Source organism: Anolis sagrei, chromosome 2 (genome assembly GCF_037176765.1).
Source record: "Anolis sagrei isolate rAnoSag1 chromosome 2, rAnoSag1.mat, whole genome shotgun sequence".
Lineage (NCBI taxonomy): Eukaryota > Metazoa > Chordata > Lepidosauria > Squamata > Dactyloidae > Anolis > Anolis sagrei.
Window position 1 is genome coordinate 250,469,288 of NC_090022.1, and position 16,200 is coordinate 250,485,487.

Consider the following 16,200-nt stretch of genomic DNA (forward strand, 5'->3'; position numbering starts at 1 on the left):
AAGGAGACATTTTCCAAAGATCTCTTCTCTGTTTTCCTTTGGCATCAGATGCCACAGTGTTACCGTTGCAATGTTATTATATATTGTTATCTATAACTATGATGGGGACAGGGACAGGGTGCCAATGCACACAGTCCCGTTCCCACCATGTGATGGGGGAAGGAGAGAGGGTGTGTGGGGTGCCACAAGCCACCCAGCATGCATTCCCTTTTTCTAGTGATTGCTGGTGCAACAGCACAGCTTGAAAGAGCCATGGGAAGAGGTCCTTGAACTGGAGTTTGGGTTATCATATCTTGGCTAAATGGCATATATAGTGTTTTCAGCTAGGATTCAAATCAGGAAAAAATGACAACTGCCATTCAGTCATGGTCCCATTCTGGCAGAGGCATCACAGAAAAAAAGACAGAAGGAAATAGATTTCTTTGAATTTCCATATAATATTATTTAATTATATCATGATAACAGAATAGGTTATATCCTAGGAGCCCTGTAATGTGAAAGGTTCCTATGCTTTAATTGTCATGGTTTCATCCCATGGAATGCTAAGTGTATAGCATGAAAAGGCGATATGATTCTCTGTTAATTGTTATGGTTTCATCCTGTGGAATGCGAAGTGTGTAGTCTGAAAGGGTGCTATGATTCTAATTTAACTACCATGGTTTCATCCCATGGGATAGTAAGTATATAGTGTAAAAGGGCCCCGTGATTCTACTTTCATTGTCATCGTTTCATCCTATGGAATACTGAGCTTTCCAGTCTGAAAAGGCACATTTAGAATTCCTGTGCCCCCCCCAACCCCCCCCCCCCTATAAACCCCAGAATCCTGTAAGATTCTGCTATGGCAGTTAAATATCAAAACAAATGATATAATCATGCAGTGTGAAAGGACCCTTGGTTGTATTTAGGTCTCCTTAAAATCAGTATGAATCAGTCATGACTAAATTCCACTAATTTCAGTGGGAGTATAAATGAAACTCACATAGTCTGGATTGAACTCTGTGTCTTTTCAAAGGATTGATATGACTGCTCTCTGACTATTCCTTTATTACACTAGGAGAGCAGTTGCCTGTTAGTGACTGATTTCATGGAGATAATAGGTGAGGAATCTGTACATGTTTCTGAAATGGACTAGCCAGCAGAGGTAGAAGACGTGGAGGGGAAGACAGGTTTTGTTTGTGAGTAACAAGCACTTGCAATTCGGAAGCCACACAAGCACACAAAACATAAGGGTTTTTGGCTATCTGAAACTTGCTATATAATCTATGAGATTCAAGTTGGGAGCTGTCCAGCATTCTGTCAAGGAATTTGTCTTGTAGGAGTGTCTTTTCCCTTTCACTTATGCTGTCCTTATATACATCAAATAATCCTATTTTACAAAGGTAATTAATTAAACCTTTCATTGGAATTAACTGCCATCCAAAGGTAACTGAATCATAAGCACTGCTATTCTTAAAGGTTCCTCAGCCCCCCCCCCCCTTTGAGTCAAACTCAGCCCCCCCCCCCCCCCAAATCAAACTTAGCACCTCCCGAATCAAAATCCTGGCTACGGGCCTGATCACCAGAATCTAGTTCAAGTGGTTGAACTATGTACATTTAATCTCCATGGTGAAAGAAAGCAACGGTAACTTACACTAACATGGTGATTAGGATACAAAACGTGTCACACAGAGACTATGTATCAAAATGTTAGAGAGATAAAATCAATCATTAAACAGCCTGGGCAGGATCCCAAACTACGCTCTACTCTGTTTATTAGTTGTGAAGAGCTCATTGCTGAAAGCAAGGTGATAGACTTTGAACTAGAAAACATACATTCAGCACAGAACCACATCCTTCTTATTATGAGAATTGCCCCGTGCACACTGGATTTTAAATACAGATTATCATATATACTTGAGTATAAGCTGACCTGAACCACCAGAAAGCAAAGGTTGAGTTATCTCAGTTACTCGTGGACAATTCTGGAATATTTCGTATTTCAGAGTTCCACATGAGGAATGTTCTTATTACTGTAGGAGTTATTCATTTGAGTGCAGTGAAGCAGATAGATAGCACACTTTTTCTCATTTTTAATCAACAAACTGTTTGGACAGTGCAATTGCAGTTGATGGACTTGATAGTTCAACATCATGTTGGAATATTAACTTTCATGTTTAACATTTTTGGTAGAGATTTTGTAGGTCTACAATACACTCCATACAGATCTATAGTCTAAATCCTCTTCTTTTTAAACCAGTGGTTCTCAACCTGTGGGCCCCCAGGTGTTTTGGCCTACAACTCCCAGAAATCCTAGCCAGTTTACCAGCTGTTAGGATTTCTGGGAGTTGAAAGCCAAAACATCTGGGGACCCACAGGTTGAGAACCACTGGTTTAAAGGACCAGTAGCATATTAAAGGAAAATCTTCCCCAATCTGCTATTCTCCAGATGTGAACTATAACCCTCGCCACCTCCAGGTAGCAAGGCCAATTCCTTAAGCCAAGTTTCCTAGACTAAAGAGGTATACATCAGCTATACAACATGCTCCAACTTGAAAGGAAACATGAAACCTCTTCTGTCTCTTGCTAAATGAAATACAGCGCACTTGATGCAACACAAGTATTTCCAAAGAGGCCACCTGCAAAGATGATGTTGCCGCATCAACTTACTAAGAAATTCCCTATAAGCATGTAGTATTACTATCATAAGGGAATTTTGTTTGTAATTCACTTTGTTTCTAGGGAAATAGCTTTCAAAAAGAGTTTGCTCTTACTACAACAGTGGTTATGCAACAAAGCAAAGAGTTCACATCATACACTTAAATCAGGAAGTTATCTTCACTGCCGATTAGTTTTACAAATAGCATCTAAATTGTTTTTATTTGAGAAACTGTTACTAATGATGCTTTAATTGTACATGTTCATGATAAATAAATAGAAAATCAGGAGGAAATAGGAGGGGCTCTTGCTTAAAGTAGGAACTGAAGGAAAGAAGTTAACGGAGTGCAAACCAGTTTCCCCTGGAGAAACGTAAATGTGGTTCTGGGATATGTTTTGCATGAAAAATTAGCAATATAACTACCTGTGAGCATATCTGATTTACACAGAGAGATAAATGTCAGATTTATCTCTTTGTGGTTTAGAGTAATAGATATATACATGCAAAAAGAGTAACATCTTACACAATGTCGATATCCAGAGCTTTGAAGAGTTCCATTTGGACTACAGCTCACACAAATCCCCTTAACAGTATGCTCATTTTAGTTGAGAGATTCGAGGAATTCTAGTACTGTATATCCGAATATATGGTGAGGCACCTAATTTTACAACCAAAAACTGGGAAAACTTACTGACTTGAGTATAAGTTGAGAGTAGGAAATGCAGCAGCTACTGGTAAATTTCAAAATAAAAATAGATACCAATGAAATTACATTAATTGAGGCATCAGTAGATTAAATGTCTTTGAATATTTACATAAATGTAATTTAAGATAAGACTGCCTAATTCTGATTAAACCATTATTCTAACCTTCTTCATTGTAAATGTGCTTATGTATCCTTCCAATAATAATAAAGGGAGTAAAATAATAAATGTAATAAAATAATAATAGAGCAAAATAATAAATGTAATAATAACAATAAATAGGGGAAAATAAATATAATAATAATAGAGTAAAATAATAAATGTAATAATAATAATAATAATAATAATAATAACAACAGAGTAAAATGATAAATAACTTTGACTTGAGTATAATCCAAGGGGGGCTTTTTCAGCCTAAAAAGTACTGAAAAACTTGGCTTATATTCAAATATATATGGTACTTAAAAAGTTACTGTTCTGAACACTGTGTCTGATTTGAGACATTTTCCTAGTGCTACTTATTTCTTTCGTTTTTGCCATTCCCAACTACACTGTCAAGTTGCCAAATATAAAACTTTGCAGATAGGTTTGTGTTTCAGAGTTCTAATATTAAGAAGAGAATGGGCCTTACTTATGTGCATGTTACATTCACAGTTCCCTAAATTTCTTTGTTTGTTGAACTGAGTTTTCTTTAACTGAAAAGTGTGAGAGCATCAAGGTTGGTGCTATCATTAGGATGAGTGAGACAACTGTATTAGGTGAGATGGTCACTAGAGATTAGGGGGGGGGGGGGGGATAACTTCAGGTGATATGTTTCTGGGTACTTTATGGGAACTCCCTCCTAAAAATCTTGGCTGTTCCCTCAGTCAGATTACTGAATTGTATGTGCCACATAACCCCCTAAATTAGCAAACTGTCATAGCTGTGTTAGAGACTATTATACACTTCAATTACTGAAATAAGTCCCCCTAGCTCCCAAGGATGAAATAGGGAGAGGACAACATCTTACCTTTCATTTCAGGCAGCAAAATATATTGGGCTGGCCTTGAAAATCACAAACAAATCACAAACATCTCATTCATATATCCTTCATATTTAAGAGCATATTGTTTCATTTTTATATTCTTAGATGTTCTTAAGGTTGGGAAAACTCTATGTTGTATTAAATACACAATGAAAACACCATGTTGTACCAGCACATTAATTGTACTTCAGTAATTGTACCATAAATCAACACTGTTACCTGAACCAAATCCGTGGAGCCTCTCTGTTCTATAACAAAGGAAAGAGAATGTGTTCAGTTGGAGCTGTACACTGTTGTCTAGGTTATCTGGATTCCTGCAATTTAGAGACCATTAAAACGTAATGTGTTTTTGGCTGATTACCAAGAAACCAAAGCTGCCAGCCTAAATGAAAGCTAATCTCTTTTCAGCTGCAATGACATATTGTTTGTGAAAGAAGAGGTCCGTGTAAAGCTTTAGCTCTTATTTGTGGGTTCTTATTACAAATGGATTGTCACAAAATAGTGTAATCTTCTTATTCTTGGAGATTCTGGCACAAGCAAATGTAATCCTGTTACTCTTGATCACTAGTGGAGTTAATGAGTATCAGAATGAGTAGTGGGTATGTACAACTTGGTCTGAATAGGTACTGCTGACCTTCTCAAATAGATCTCATTCAGTCTTCACCTTGGTAGATTGCCATTTTGAGTTTTACACCAGATTGTAACTCTGACAGGGAGCGAATAATGAATGCCAACCAAAATACACTAAGAGTGACAACAACTTGGGGCTGAAGTTTTGTGTGTGTGTGTGTGTGTGTGTGTGTGAGGAGCGACTTGAGAAACTGCAAGTCGCTTCTGGTGTGAGAGAATTGGCTGTCTGCAAGGATGTTGCCCAGGGGCCATCCAGATGTTTTGATATTTTACCATCCTTGTGGGAGTCTTCTCTCATGTCCTTGCATGGGGAGCTGGAGCTGACAGAGGGAGTTCATCTGCACTCTCCCCGGATTCAAATCTTAGTCCTGCCAGCACAAGGGTTTAACCCATTAGGGCTGAAGTGAAAGATCAACAATTATGATTTGTTCTGAGCACAAGTATTATTGTACACATTACAGTAGGCATCTGATAGCTACATGCTTAATTTTCAGGAACATTTCTTAGTTTTCCATAAAAGCAGGAAATGAAGTGTGATAGAATGAGACTTTAGGAGCAGAGTGTCAAGAATCAATGATGAGGAATTAGATTTCGAGCCCTCCATTGCCTGGACTGGTCCAAGTTTTTTTTTAAGGCAAGGTAATAGCATTTTTTTTCCAAAATCCAACTTTCCCCAAGGCTTGATGCAGGGTACAGTTTGGAATTAAAATATAATAAATAACTAAAACACATACATTAAAAACACAGAAAAATAAGATTAAAATAAACAATTGTACATAAAATAATCCATAATTTTAATACATGTATTTTAAATGATGTGTTATAATTATGTGTTTTTAACTGTGTTGTGTTTTGCCTGAAGCCTCAGTGAGGTTCAGAGAGGCAGGATAAGACTCCACACTACTGCTATCTCTTGATGCATGTGTTAATTTTCTTAAGTTTTCATACAGAGCTACAGGAATAGGAATGGTACCTTATTCTGGACACTGATTAGTTGGCTTTTCACTGGTAGGAGGCCCAGAATAGATATAATTAAAGCTCCTTTTCAATTCTCCACTTAGGAATCCTTGATACTTGGTTTGCCCCTTATCTCGCATAGAAATAGCCATGTCACTAGAAATGTGCAGTCAGTGGGTGTAGCTATGTTGCAGAATTAATGCAGTAATTTAACTGTAACGCCATGGCTTAATACTATGGAATCATGGGAGTTGTAATTTTCCAAAGTATTAAGCCTTCTCTGCCAAATACTGCTGCTCACTAAACTGAAATTCCCAGGATTTTATAGCATTTAGGTACTGCAGTTAAAGTGGTGTAAAACTACATTATTCTACAGTGTAGATGCACTTCTAGTTTAAGATAATATGTATCACTGCCTTGCCATATTAGAAAAGATAGAATGAATGATAATTTGTAATTTCATTTGGGGGAAAAAAACCCTAGAGGTATCTAAAAATCGAACCAATCACTTATTACTTTCTCTTCCTTCTCTCCTTTCTCTTCCTGTCTTTCATTCCCTATCTCTCCCACCTCTGGACAGGTAATAATAATCATGAGCCCAATGTTGTTTTATTAAATGATCTTCATTTTTCAGTTGAACAAAAGGGGAGCTCCCTCTAGTGGCTTTCCTTATTTTAACTTTCCGATAAGAAACTCAGGTGGTGTTTGTTTCTCTGATTTTTAAGCAAAATGGGGCTACTTTGAAAGAAGCAGGAAACACCACATAGAGAGTGTGATCAGGAGGGAAAGGGTATTTGGAGGGGGGCAGAGTGAAATGTGCATCTTAGAAGGAATACCTGGCTCGAGCCCTAAATGGGGATATGTTTTATTGGTTGCAGAATACATTGCAGTAGGTGTTGTGGTTCTCTCGTATTATGTTAGTGACATGCATTATCCAATATTATTACCTTGTGTGACTTATAATCTTACCTCCATTTTTTTAAATATATTGAACCCAAAATGAACAAACAAACAAAGAACAATTGTGTTGGATCTTTTTCGTGCCATGCGATGTGGGCATGGCTTTCATGTCCTATTTTTTTCATGAAATACTGTACAGCCAGGATTAAAATGTATCAACATGAAAACCCAATGACCTTCATACAGGAATGGCTACATCCTATGCAGTTACAATTTCCTAGTATCCATTCATTTTTTGTTATTTAACCAACGCCGTCAAATAAAAGACATAATCAGTTAACTGTATTTCATAGTAATGGTAAATTAGGATTTGTCATACATTTTCTGAGTATCGCAGGAACAGGATATTATATCACCTCTTCTCACCACAATTTTCTAATGGATGATGATGTTATCTCTGCCTTGTATATGGAGTTGGTAGTGGGAGGCAATGAAGCAGATAGTTTCATTTTTATCTGTGCTGATTGGTTTCCATTCCTTGTTCTTTCTATCCAATCTAAAGACATTTGGTTCCCAAGTGGCAGGTTATTATAAATAGGATGGGATCTGGATGGGATTCTATTACATATGTAAATGTACATCAGACATAAGCCTTGGATACGTTTTTTTAATGGTTGTGGACATAGATACTGGTACTCTTTCTTCTTATTCTAAAACCAAAGGACCCTCCACAACTTTCCATTTAGGGGCTGCAGCCTCCCTTCAGTGGTTGATGGAGAGTGGGATATGATTAGAAAAACATCTGGCTTTGTCTTCATAGTCTGGCTTTGTCTTCATCATCACCTGAGATCTCTGAAGGATCCTGGCAGATCTCAGATGATGATGACATGGGGAGATATCTAGATTCTTCTCCGATTCTGCTCCAGATCTTCATCAGTTACTAAATGACCACGTGGAAGCTGAAGGGGTCCAAGAGGAGAGATGAACCATTAGCCCACCTGCTGAATGTTTATGCTTTGCTCTTCAGTGTGTTGATTGCAATGCTGTTCTGTGTCTTCTTCAGGGTTATGAATCAGCTTTTAGGCCCTGTGATTATTCAGACAGCTATGGACTTGTGAGAAATCATACCTAAGTAAAAAACTTTTCATTGTTGATTTACAACCTTATCTTTCTAGATATTTGTCCTCTACCTGAATCTGCAATTCAGAATGGAACATGCACTGGCCAAAAAAGATCTAAACTCACCAACTACTTCTTTGTCTTTCTGCTGGCCCAGCTCATCTTGGGAGCAGGAGGAACTCCCCTTTACACACTGGGAACAACTTTCATTGATGATAGTGTCCCAAAACACCAAGCTTCAGTCTACATAGGTAAGCTTAGTTATTTTTTCCCCCAAGAAATTTCCATTTATCTCTGTTATCTGCCAGCTTTTGAAAGTTTATTCATTGTGTCACAACTGCTTTGTTCACAACTGCTGAGATGAATTAATTCACCATCAGGACTATTCAACTGGATTTATTTGCTACTACATGTTGAGCATCCAATAGCCAGGACTCTAAAATACTCTAAAACCCAAAAATATCCATATGGGTTGCTGAGATAGTGACACCTTTGTTTTCTGATTGTTCATGTACATCAACTTTGTTTCGTTCACAAGAGGGCTTGAACTTTTTTAAAAAAAAAATGAGTAACGTTGCAGAATTGACAGCTTCATCCTTTCAGAATAATTATCATATTTCAGTTGCTCTTTTTAATCTTTCTAGTTAAAAATAGGAGAAAAGATAATTATCCTTTCAGAATAATTATCAAATTTCAGTTGTATCAGGAAAATTGAAATAAATCTCCTGTTATCTCAGTTGTTTTGACCTTGCAAGGAACTTCTTGAAGGCACGAAGTTGGAAAAACACCAGACTCATCAATTCAAATTTCAACGAAAGTGGCACTGTAGCTTTATTTGCAAAATATGTACACCACATTCTCCGGTCATGTCCATTCACATCTTAGCATATTGTTACCTTCTTTTCCGGTTTGCACAGGAAACGCCAAAAGTGACACTCCACAAATTCTACCCATCTTTATTTCCCCAAAGAGTCGTACACATTGGAAAACCCTTTCAAACTTTGAACTGAAAGCCAGAAAAAGATTCAGTGTTGTGGAAGCCACCACTGAATGCACTTGAGCGCTGCCCTATAGAAGGAGGGAAATAAACAACAATACATGAACTATTGTAAACATGAAGCATAAGTATTCATTGTGTATTTGCCACCCTCAAACTAGAAATATGAATCTTCATACATTTTGTTCTTTTGGCCAGGAAAAATTGTATTGTTTTCTCCCCACTGTGAGAAAATCCTCAAACTGTGCAGTTTATGTTCATTATTCATAGCTCAGGACTTATTCTGTGAAAAATCCACACATGGAGGTTAGCATAGAAAATAGCATTTTGAGTGCCAAAATGTTTTTTTTTCTGTGTAGAAATTTTTTTTGCATGTGCCAAAAAGGTATAAATTTTTACATGCACTTGCCATAAGCCCTAGCTAACACAGACAGTGGTGAAGGATACTTGGAGCTATAATCCAACAGTATACAGAAGTTGACATAATCCCCATCTCAGCTCTCTATCATCAGATTGGGTTACAGGGAATCCAGGTAAGTTTTGTGTTTTGTTATCTCTGCAATAGTCATGTCAGTGATTTGACCCATAAACTATTGTCCTTCTCTACAGGCATTGGTTCCGCCATGTCGCTTCTGGGTCCTGCTATTGGTTACGTACTAGGAGGGCAGTTGCTTAATGTCTATGTTGATTTCAATCGTCAAGTAAGGCAAGGATGTTTCTTTGTTCTTTTACACACATCTGTTGTACTAACCCTAGAATTCAATTTTTCTTAACAATAATTTTATTTTGTATAATATTCTGTGCAGAGTGGGTGAAGTGGTGGGGAAAGAAGAGTGATTTGATTATATATAACAATTGTGATTGAGCTGGGATCAGGAGATGTGGGCTAGCATCCTGTGAGTGGTATACACAAATGTAAATTAACCTTATGTTGTGTATGCATTATTTTTGGCCACTGGGGAGGTTGATATTCCCTTCTTCAATCTACACTGACCAACAAACCCCCCCCCCCATTTGTTTCCATAGACCAGTGGTTCTCAACCTGGGGTCCCCAGATGTTTTTGGCCTTCAACTCCCAGAAATTCTAACAGCTGGCAAACTGGCTGGGATTTCTGGGAGTTGTAGGCCAAAAACATCTGGGGACCACAGGTTGAGAACCACTGCCATAGACTTTCTGTCCATCCCCATATTTCTGTATCTACTGGAAAGCAGAGGGAATTGCAGAAGCATCTGGCTGTGTCCTTGTACCTTTTTTCATGTCAGGAGGAACTGCAAGTTGCTTCTAGTGTGAGAGAATTGGCCGTCTGCAAGGATGTTGCCCAGGGGACACCTGGATGTTTGATGTTTTACCATCTTCTCTCATGGGAGGCTTCCCTCATGTCCTCACAAGGATAGTTGGAGGTGAAAGAGGGAGCTCAGCCTGCTCTTACTGGATTCCATACCATATATGCAATAATTACATCATCCGTGGAGGTTTCTTGGAGACTTCACATTATGTTTGGCTACAGATATATAGTCAAATGCCTTTGTGATGCCCTTTAGTTTTCACTAGGCACAGAAAGCCCAGTCGGTGGTGAGGGTGGATCTAGGAATTCCTTGTATGCAACAACTACCCTATGCTGAGTTTTTTTGAAATATCGTCCTTATTAGATCATGCAATTGTCTTTCAACCATTTGTTTAACCAATAAAAATAGGAAAACAATGTTTAGCTTAAATCAGTTACTAAGTGCTCTCAGAACTTTAAAACATAGTGATTTCCCAAGCTGGTGAGGCAAAGATGCTTCTGTTTATGTAATTGTTCTCAGCATGGGTAAAAGGGGCTGAGGCTGTGACAAAGAAGCAAATATTTATAACTTGTCTAGCAGAAAATGTACTGATTTGTAATGTACTGACTCTGTTACAATCATGCCTTTATTAAATCTGAGCTTATTATATTGTTTTAGCATAGACATCACTCCCACAGATCCACGCTGGGTTGGAGCTTGGTGGATAGCATTTGTTGTATGCAGCTTTGCTACTTGCCTTTTAGTAGCACCGTTTTCATATTTCCCAAAGCATTTGCCAGGTAAATAAGTGTTTGAAAGTAAGAGATAAATGCTCTAATTCTGAGAGGCCTTTGTATGAATTTAGAACTCTTAAAGCTGAGAATGAAGTGATTTTAAACATAATGTTCTGGCCTGCCTATGTCTTCATTGTAGCTATTTAGTTATCACCTCTATATTTCAGAGGTCAGAGAAACATTGCTTTACAGTTTGTTATTTGTTTCTAAGATTATTTCCTATGACATCAGAACATAGTTGTTATTTTGTGTATTCAAGTCAATTCTGACTTGTGGGAACCCTCTCCTAGGGGTTTGCTATTATCGTCATTTTAAGGGGAGAGATTGTGATTTGCTCAAGATAATCCAGTGAGTTTCCATGGCCAAGAGGGCATTCTAACTCTGGACCCTCAGAGTCCTTGTCCAACACTGAAATCACACAAGTTGAAGCAATGATCCTCAGGAATCTTAAAAGCCACAGGTGGTTATGAAATATGGAATCTGAAGCCATATGGAGTCTGTGGGATTATTGCAAGCCATTTTGTACTGTAATATTGACAGTTCTTGAGGTATATAACACAGTGATTCTAGCAGAAACACCAAGCCACCAGTTTGGGAAAATGGAGGTAACAATAAATACTGTATATCTCCTGTAGGATTTCCATTTGGTTCATCTTTCAGTCATTAAAGTACTGTTCTGTAATTTTCTGTGGATGATTTGACTTCGGAGTTAGTTTACAGGTCTAGCCCATTCTGTTCCCTTATAAAACAAACTTTAAAAAACCCAGCTACTGCCCTGCAGGCCTTCACAAAATAACCACAATATTTAGAAATAACCCTAAAAGAACTAAATAAGACCTCAGTAATTATGAAAACAACCACTTACCTCTTAACACACTGTTCAAGATGATAGAGTAAGAGAGAAATGTATGTGAACACCAAGGATATTTGTAATAAGACAATAAAGCTTACCTTGAAATATCATCTCCATTATTTTTTTCCTGCAACTGCCAGCACCAGCAGCCTAGCAGGCTAACACCAAAGAGAAATGAAATAGAATGCAAAGGTGCTACTGAAAGATGCTTCAATTTGCATCTCTCTTTTCTCTCCTTCCCACCTTGTAACATTTTACTGATGAAAATAAGGACATAAGTTGAACTCCTTGTCAAAAAATAGCAACCTTCTATAAGCCTCCTAAACTATTTATTTGTTATGTACATAATTCAGATTGCTTACTATATTATATGTGTGTTGGTATGCAGTTTTCCCTTAACTCTATGTTACTTGAGGTTGTGGGAGGGACTGCAAATCATGTGATCAGATCTGGGACTATTCAGACTCAGATTCCATTTTAAAAATTAGTATTGTCTTATATTGTATTGTCAGTGTTTGTTATGCATTAGACATAAGACAGGGAAGAAACTGCAACATAATGTCTTAGAGAACTTTTTAAAACTTTCAACCGATAAGGTATGTAACTGTATGCTGAATACATGAAGTAAACCAACTATGTTATTTTAATGAAGACTACTTATTTTTGTCTCTTGTGAGCATGATTTAAAACCAAATATATTTTATGAGAGAGTAAATGTTCAAAGCAACTGAAATAACACTTCTAAAGATTTTCTATATATTTGGTGCATTGGCATAATCTTTGTTCCTAACACTTCAGAGAGATAACCAGGTATATCAGTCTAACAGCTGAGAAATCTAATTTGCCATGCATGAATACTAGTGGATATATACCACTAAAGAGAAGATTTACTCAAATGAGTTTTTAGCTTTTCTCAGGAAGATCATACTTTACAAAAAGGTTATGATCATTCCAAATGGTAGTGAGTGCCAATTAATTTCCAAAAGATCATGCTTCCAAAAGGCATTGGAGAGTCTGGTTTTTCAAAAGGTTATGACCTCAAAGATCACCCTTTTCCCAAAATTCCCAAGCAACAAGAAGATATGAAAAGTGGAATTTTAGGATTCATGGGATTGTACATATGTTTTTAGATATGAAGCCACTAAATGCAGGAGATTCCATCTGATCCTGGAAGCTAAGGGGAGGCCCTTGTTAGTGCTTGGATGGAAGACCATTGAGGAATACTAGAAGCTGTAGGCTAAATTTTAGAAGAAGGAACTGGCAAAAACTACCTCTGAGTATTCCTGGGCTTAGAGAACCCTATGAAATATATAGGGCCACCATAAGTTGACAGGCAACATGCACACAGCCTATCAGGAGGGGATGTGAATTTTAGTATCATTTGAACCAGTCCTAGAGCCTTTTGATTGAGAAGCATGGTAAAAACACACACAAAACATTTTACAAGGTTTTAAAAAGTATATAAGGAAGTCAGATATGATAGTCAAGACACAAAGATTGATATGAAGAAAAGAGAAGTTAAAAAAAGGCAGAGAAGCACAACCTCTCTCAAACATGTAATCTGATATAGCTTTGGCCAAATGAGTTCAAATTCTTGTATACCGAAAAATACTAGCCAACTTGCAAAAATAGTCACAACAAGTCAGGGCAGGACTCATATACACTTGAAACAAATAGTTTAGCAAATGGTGCCCTCTAGTCAACTGAAGATATGTGATATGCAAAGCCAGCTGAGGGAGCCTTGCTCCGTGAGGTCGAAATCCCATAAGCACATTTCCATGCTTCCTTGGCGGTAGATATAATACTAACAAATAGCTAATAATTTGCTACCCTTATATAACATTCAGAATCCTCTGCCTAAGGCAAGCCTCTCTGTATCTAATGGCAGGGCTGTCCTTCAAGAAGCACATCTGTCAGAAGAAGGAGTCTTCTTATGATTTACAATCTGAAAGAGGACATTTCTTCTAGCATATAAAGTTTCTCAAAGACATAGGGGTTTTTTTTTTCAAAATCCCTTCTCTAATCTGTAAAAGACTAAGTGGGGAAAACTGTGGAGCAGAGTAATGTTGTGTTTCCTTACTATTATGGAATCCCTTCCCATGATGTTTCCCTGCTGTCCAGGCATGTAGCCTTGAGGGGCTTCAGCCCCCCCCCCCCAATTTTCATGGTGGTCCGTGAGAAGGCCTTACTGGTACATTATTTAAACTGTTATGTTTATTCATATCATGATCTGATCACCATGCTCAATATATCTCATGTGCATGGGTGTATTGGGGTAACGATACAAAAGGTTTGCTAGGGTTGACCCTCTTTCACTCAGACTCAGCCCCCCCCCCCAATCAAACTCAGCTCCCCCCAAATCAAAATCCTGGCTATGGGCCTGCTGTTGTCCCTGGCTGCTTCTATGAGATTTACAAGATCTTTAGCCCCACCAGAAGTAGTTTTGCATCATAGGATGGGCTCCGGGGGACTCTATGCTGGCAACATGCCAGCAAGGCAGAGAAGCACGGAAAATACACTTCTTGACCTCTTTGTGATGAGGTCCTAGACAAGTTGAACTGGAGGAGGAAGTTCAAGCTGACTATGGGATGCAAACCAATGCCTGCTGGTTGCAGATAGCAGTAGGAAAAGCATGTGTGAGTCCATAAGATGTAATATAATTTGAAATGCTACCTTAAGGAAACTAAAGGGTGCATCTACACTGTTGAATTAATGCAGTTTGGCACCACTTTAACTACCATGACTCAATACTATGGAATAATGGAATTTGTAGTTTGGTGAGGCAATCTCATGCTTTGGCAGAGAAGGGTAAAGATCTTGGAAAACTTCCATGATTCGACAAAATTGAATGATGTTTTAAACTGCTTTAATTCTACAATGCAGTAGCACACCCAGAGATAGACAAAGGAAACTTCCCATAGCCGTTTACATTTGTCTAAAAGGATGAAATTATGATGTTTATTCTGGATCACAGAAGGATTTGGGGGATACATAGGCACATTCAAGCAAACAGACTGATCCAAATGGAACATAAGACCTTAGCTTGTTTTTAAACTTGGTTTTAATAGTTTTTAATTGGAATTTTTTAAATACTGCTTATACTTAATCCTGTTTTACTGTTTGCACATTTGTATATTTAAATTGTTATACTGATGCTTTTATGTTAAGCTGCTTTGAGTCCTCTTTGGGGGGATAAAGCGGGGTATAAATAAATATAATAATAATAGCTTGAATTTTTTAATTCATTTTTAAAAACCACGTCTAATTTCTTTTAAAGTTTTCTGTCTTCTTTTATATGGTGGTTCCTGATATAAGTTCTGAGATGGAAGAACTTTATAATGATTATTGGTTTTACTGATGGGTCTATGGACCGTTATAAATTGTTGTTGTTATTGTTGTTGTTGTTGTTGATATAAGTAGAAACGTGTCACTGTTTTCTTCTTCTAGGTACACACAAAATACAAGCTGAAAAAATTTCTGAAGCACATGGAGGAGTCATTAATGTTGACTATACCGGCAATAATTTCAAAAACCTTATATTGACTCTCTGGGTAATATAAAAATGAATCTGAAGCAACGTTCAAGGCAGTTTTTAAGTTTTGTGTGTGTTTGGTTCTTTTAATTTGCTGTTCCCTATAACATGATAGCTATATAATATCCTTGAATTTGTGGCTGATGGATACATTGGGGTTTATGCAAGATTGGCAACCTGAATCACGATTCTGAGGGCTGTGGAAAATAGGAACCTCATCAGACGGAGGTGCATAAGCTAGGGGACAGTGGGGGGATCCATGGGGCAGCAGAGTGAATATGTAGAATAGCTGGGGAAACTATTGGACAGCACCACACATCACCCCCTTATCATCCCATACTGTTTCCTGTCTGCCCCTGGATTCGTCCCATGCTGTCCCTAGTTTAGTCAATGAGAACACGGGTGGTCACCTGTGTTCTCAGGGCAGCCTCTAAACATGCTGCTGAGACACTTCTGAGAAGCTGCTGGGATGGAGCCCCACCAGAAGTAGCCCTGTGTCATGTGATAGGCTCCATCCTGGCTATGTCTTGGCAGCATCCTAGGATGGGGAAAAAACCCATGTGATGAAGTTGCAAGTTTGGTCAGTGTTGCTTGAAAGAAATGAGTACGTTTAGTATGGAAAATTAAAAACTGGGAGATAATGTGGAAACTGTCCCATGACCCCCCCCCCCCCCAATACAGAGAGAAGAAAAATGTGGTCTTCTTTGTAAGGTATCTAAAAGTAGCTTTATTTATATATGGTCTAATGGAGGACAGATAGGGAAATAGGGAAATAGAGGAAGGAGACAG

At 38.0% G+C, this 16,200-nt stretch overlaps 1 protein-coding gene across 1 annotated transcript in view; it reads left to right on the top strand.

The window, feature by feature from the left end:
* Nucleotides 1-16,200, top strand: part of SLCO4C1 (solute carrier organic anion transporter family member 4C1) — a 39,350-nt gene that overhangs the window by 8,080 nt on the left and 15,070 nt on the right. The window contains exons 3-6 of the mRNA XM_067464529.1: nucleotides 8,026-8,220; nucleotides 9,576-9,672; nucleotides 10,911-11,032; nucleotides 15,327-15,430. Coding sequence (XP_067320630.1) covers nucleotides 8,026-8,220; nucleotides 9,576-9,672; nucleotides 10,911-11,032; nucleotides 15,327-15,430 — 518 coding nt within the window. The remainder of the gene's footprint in view (nucleotides 1-8,025; nucleotides 8,221-9,575; nucleotides 9,673-10,910; nucleotides 11,033-15,326; nucleotides 15,431-16,200) is intronic.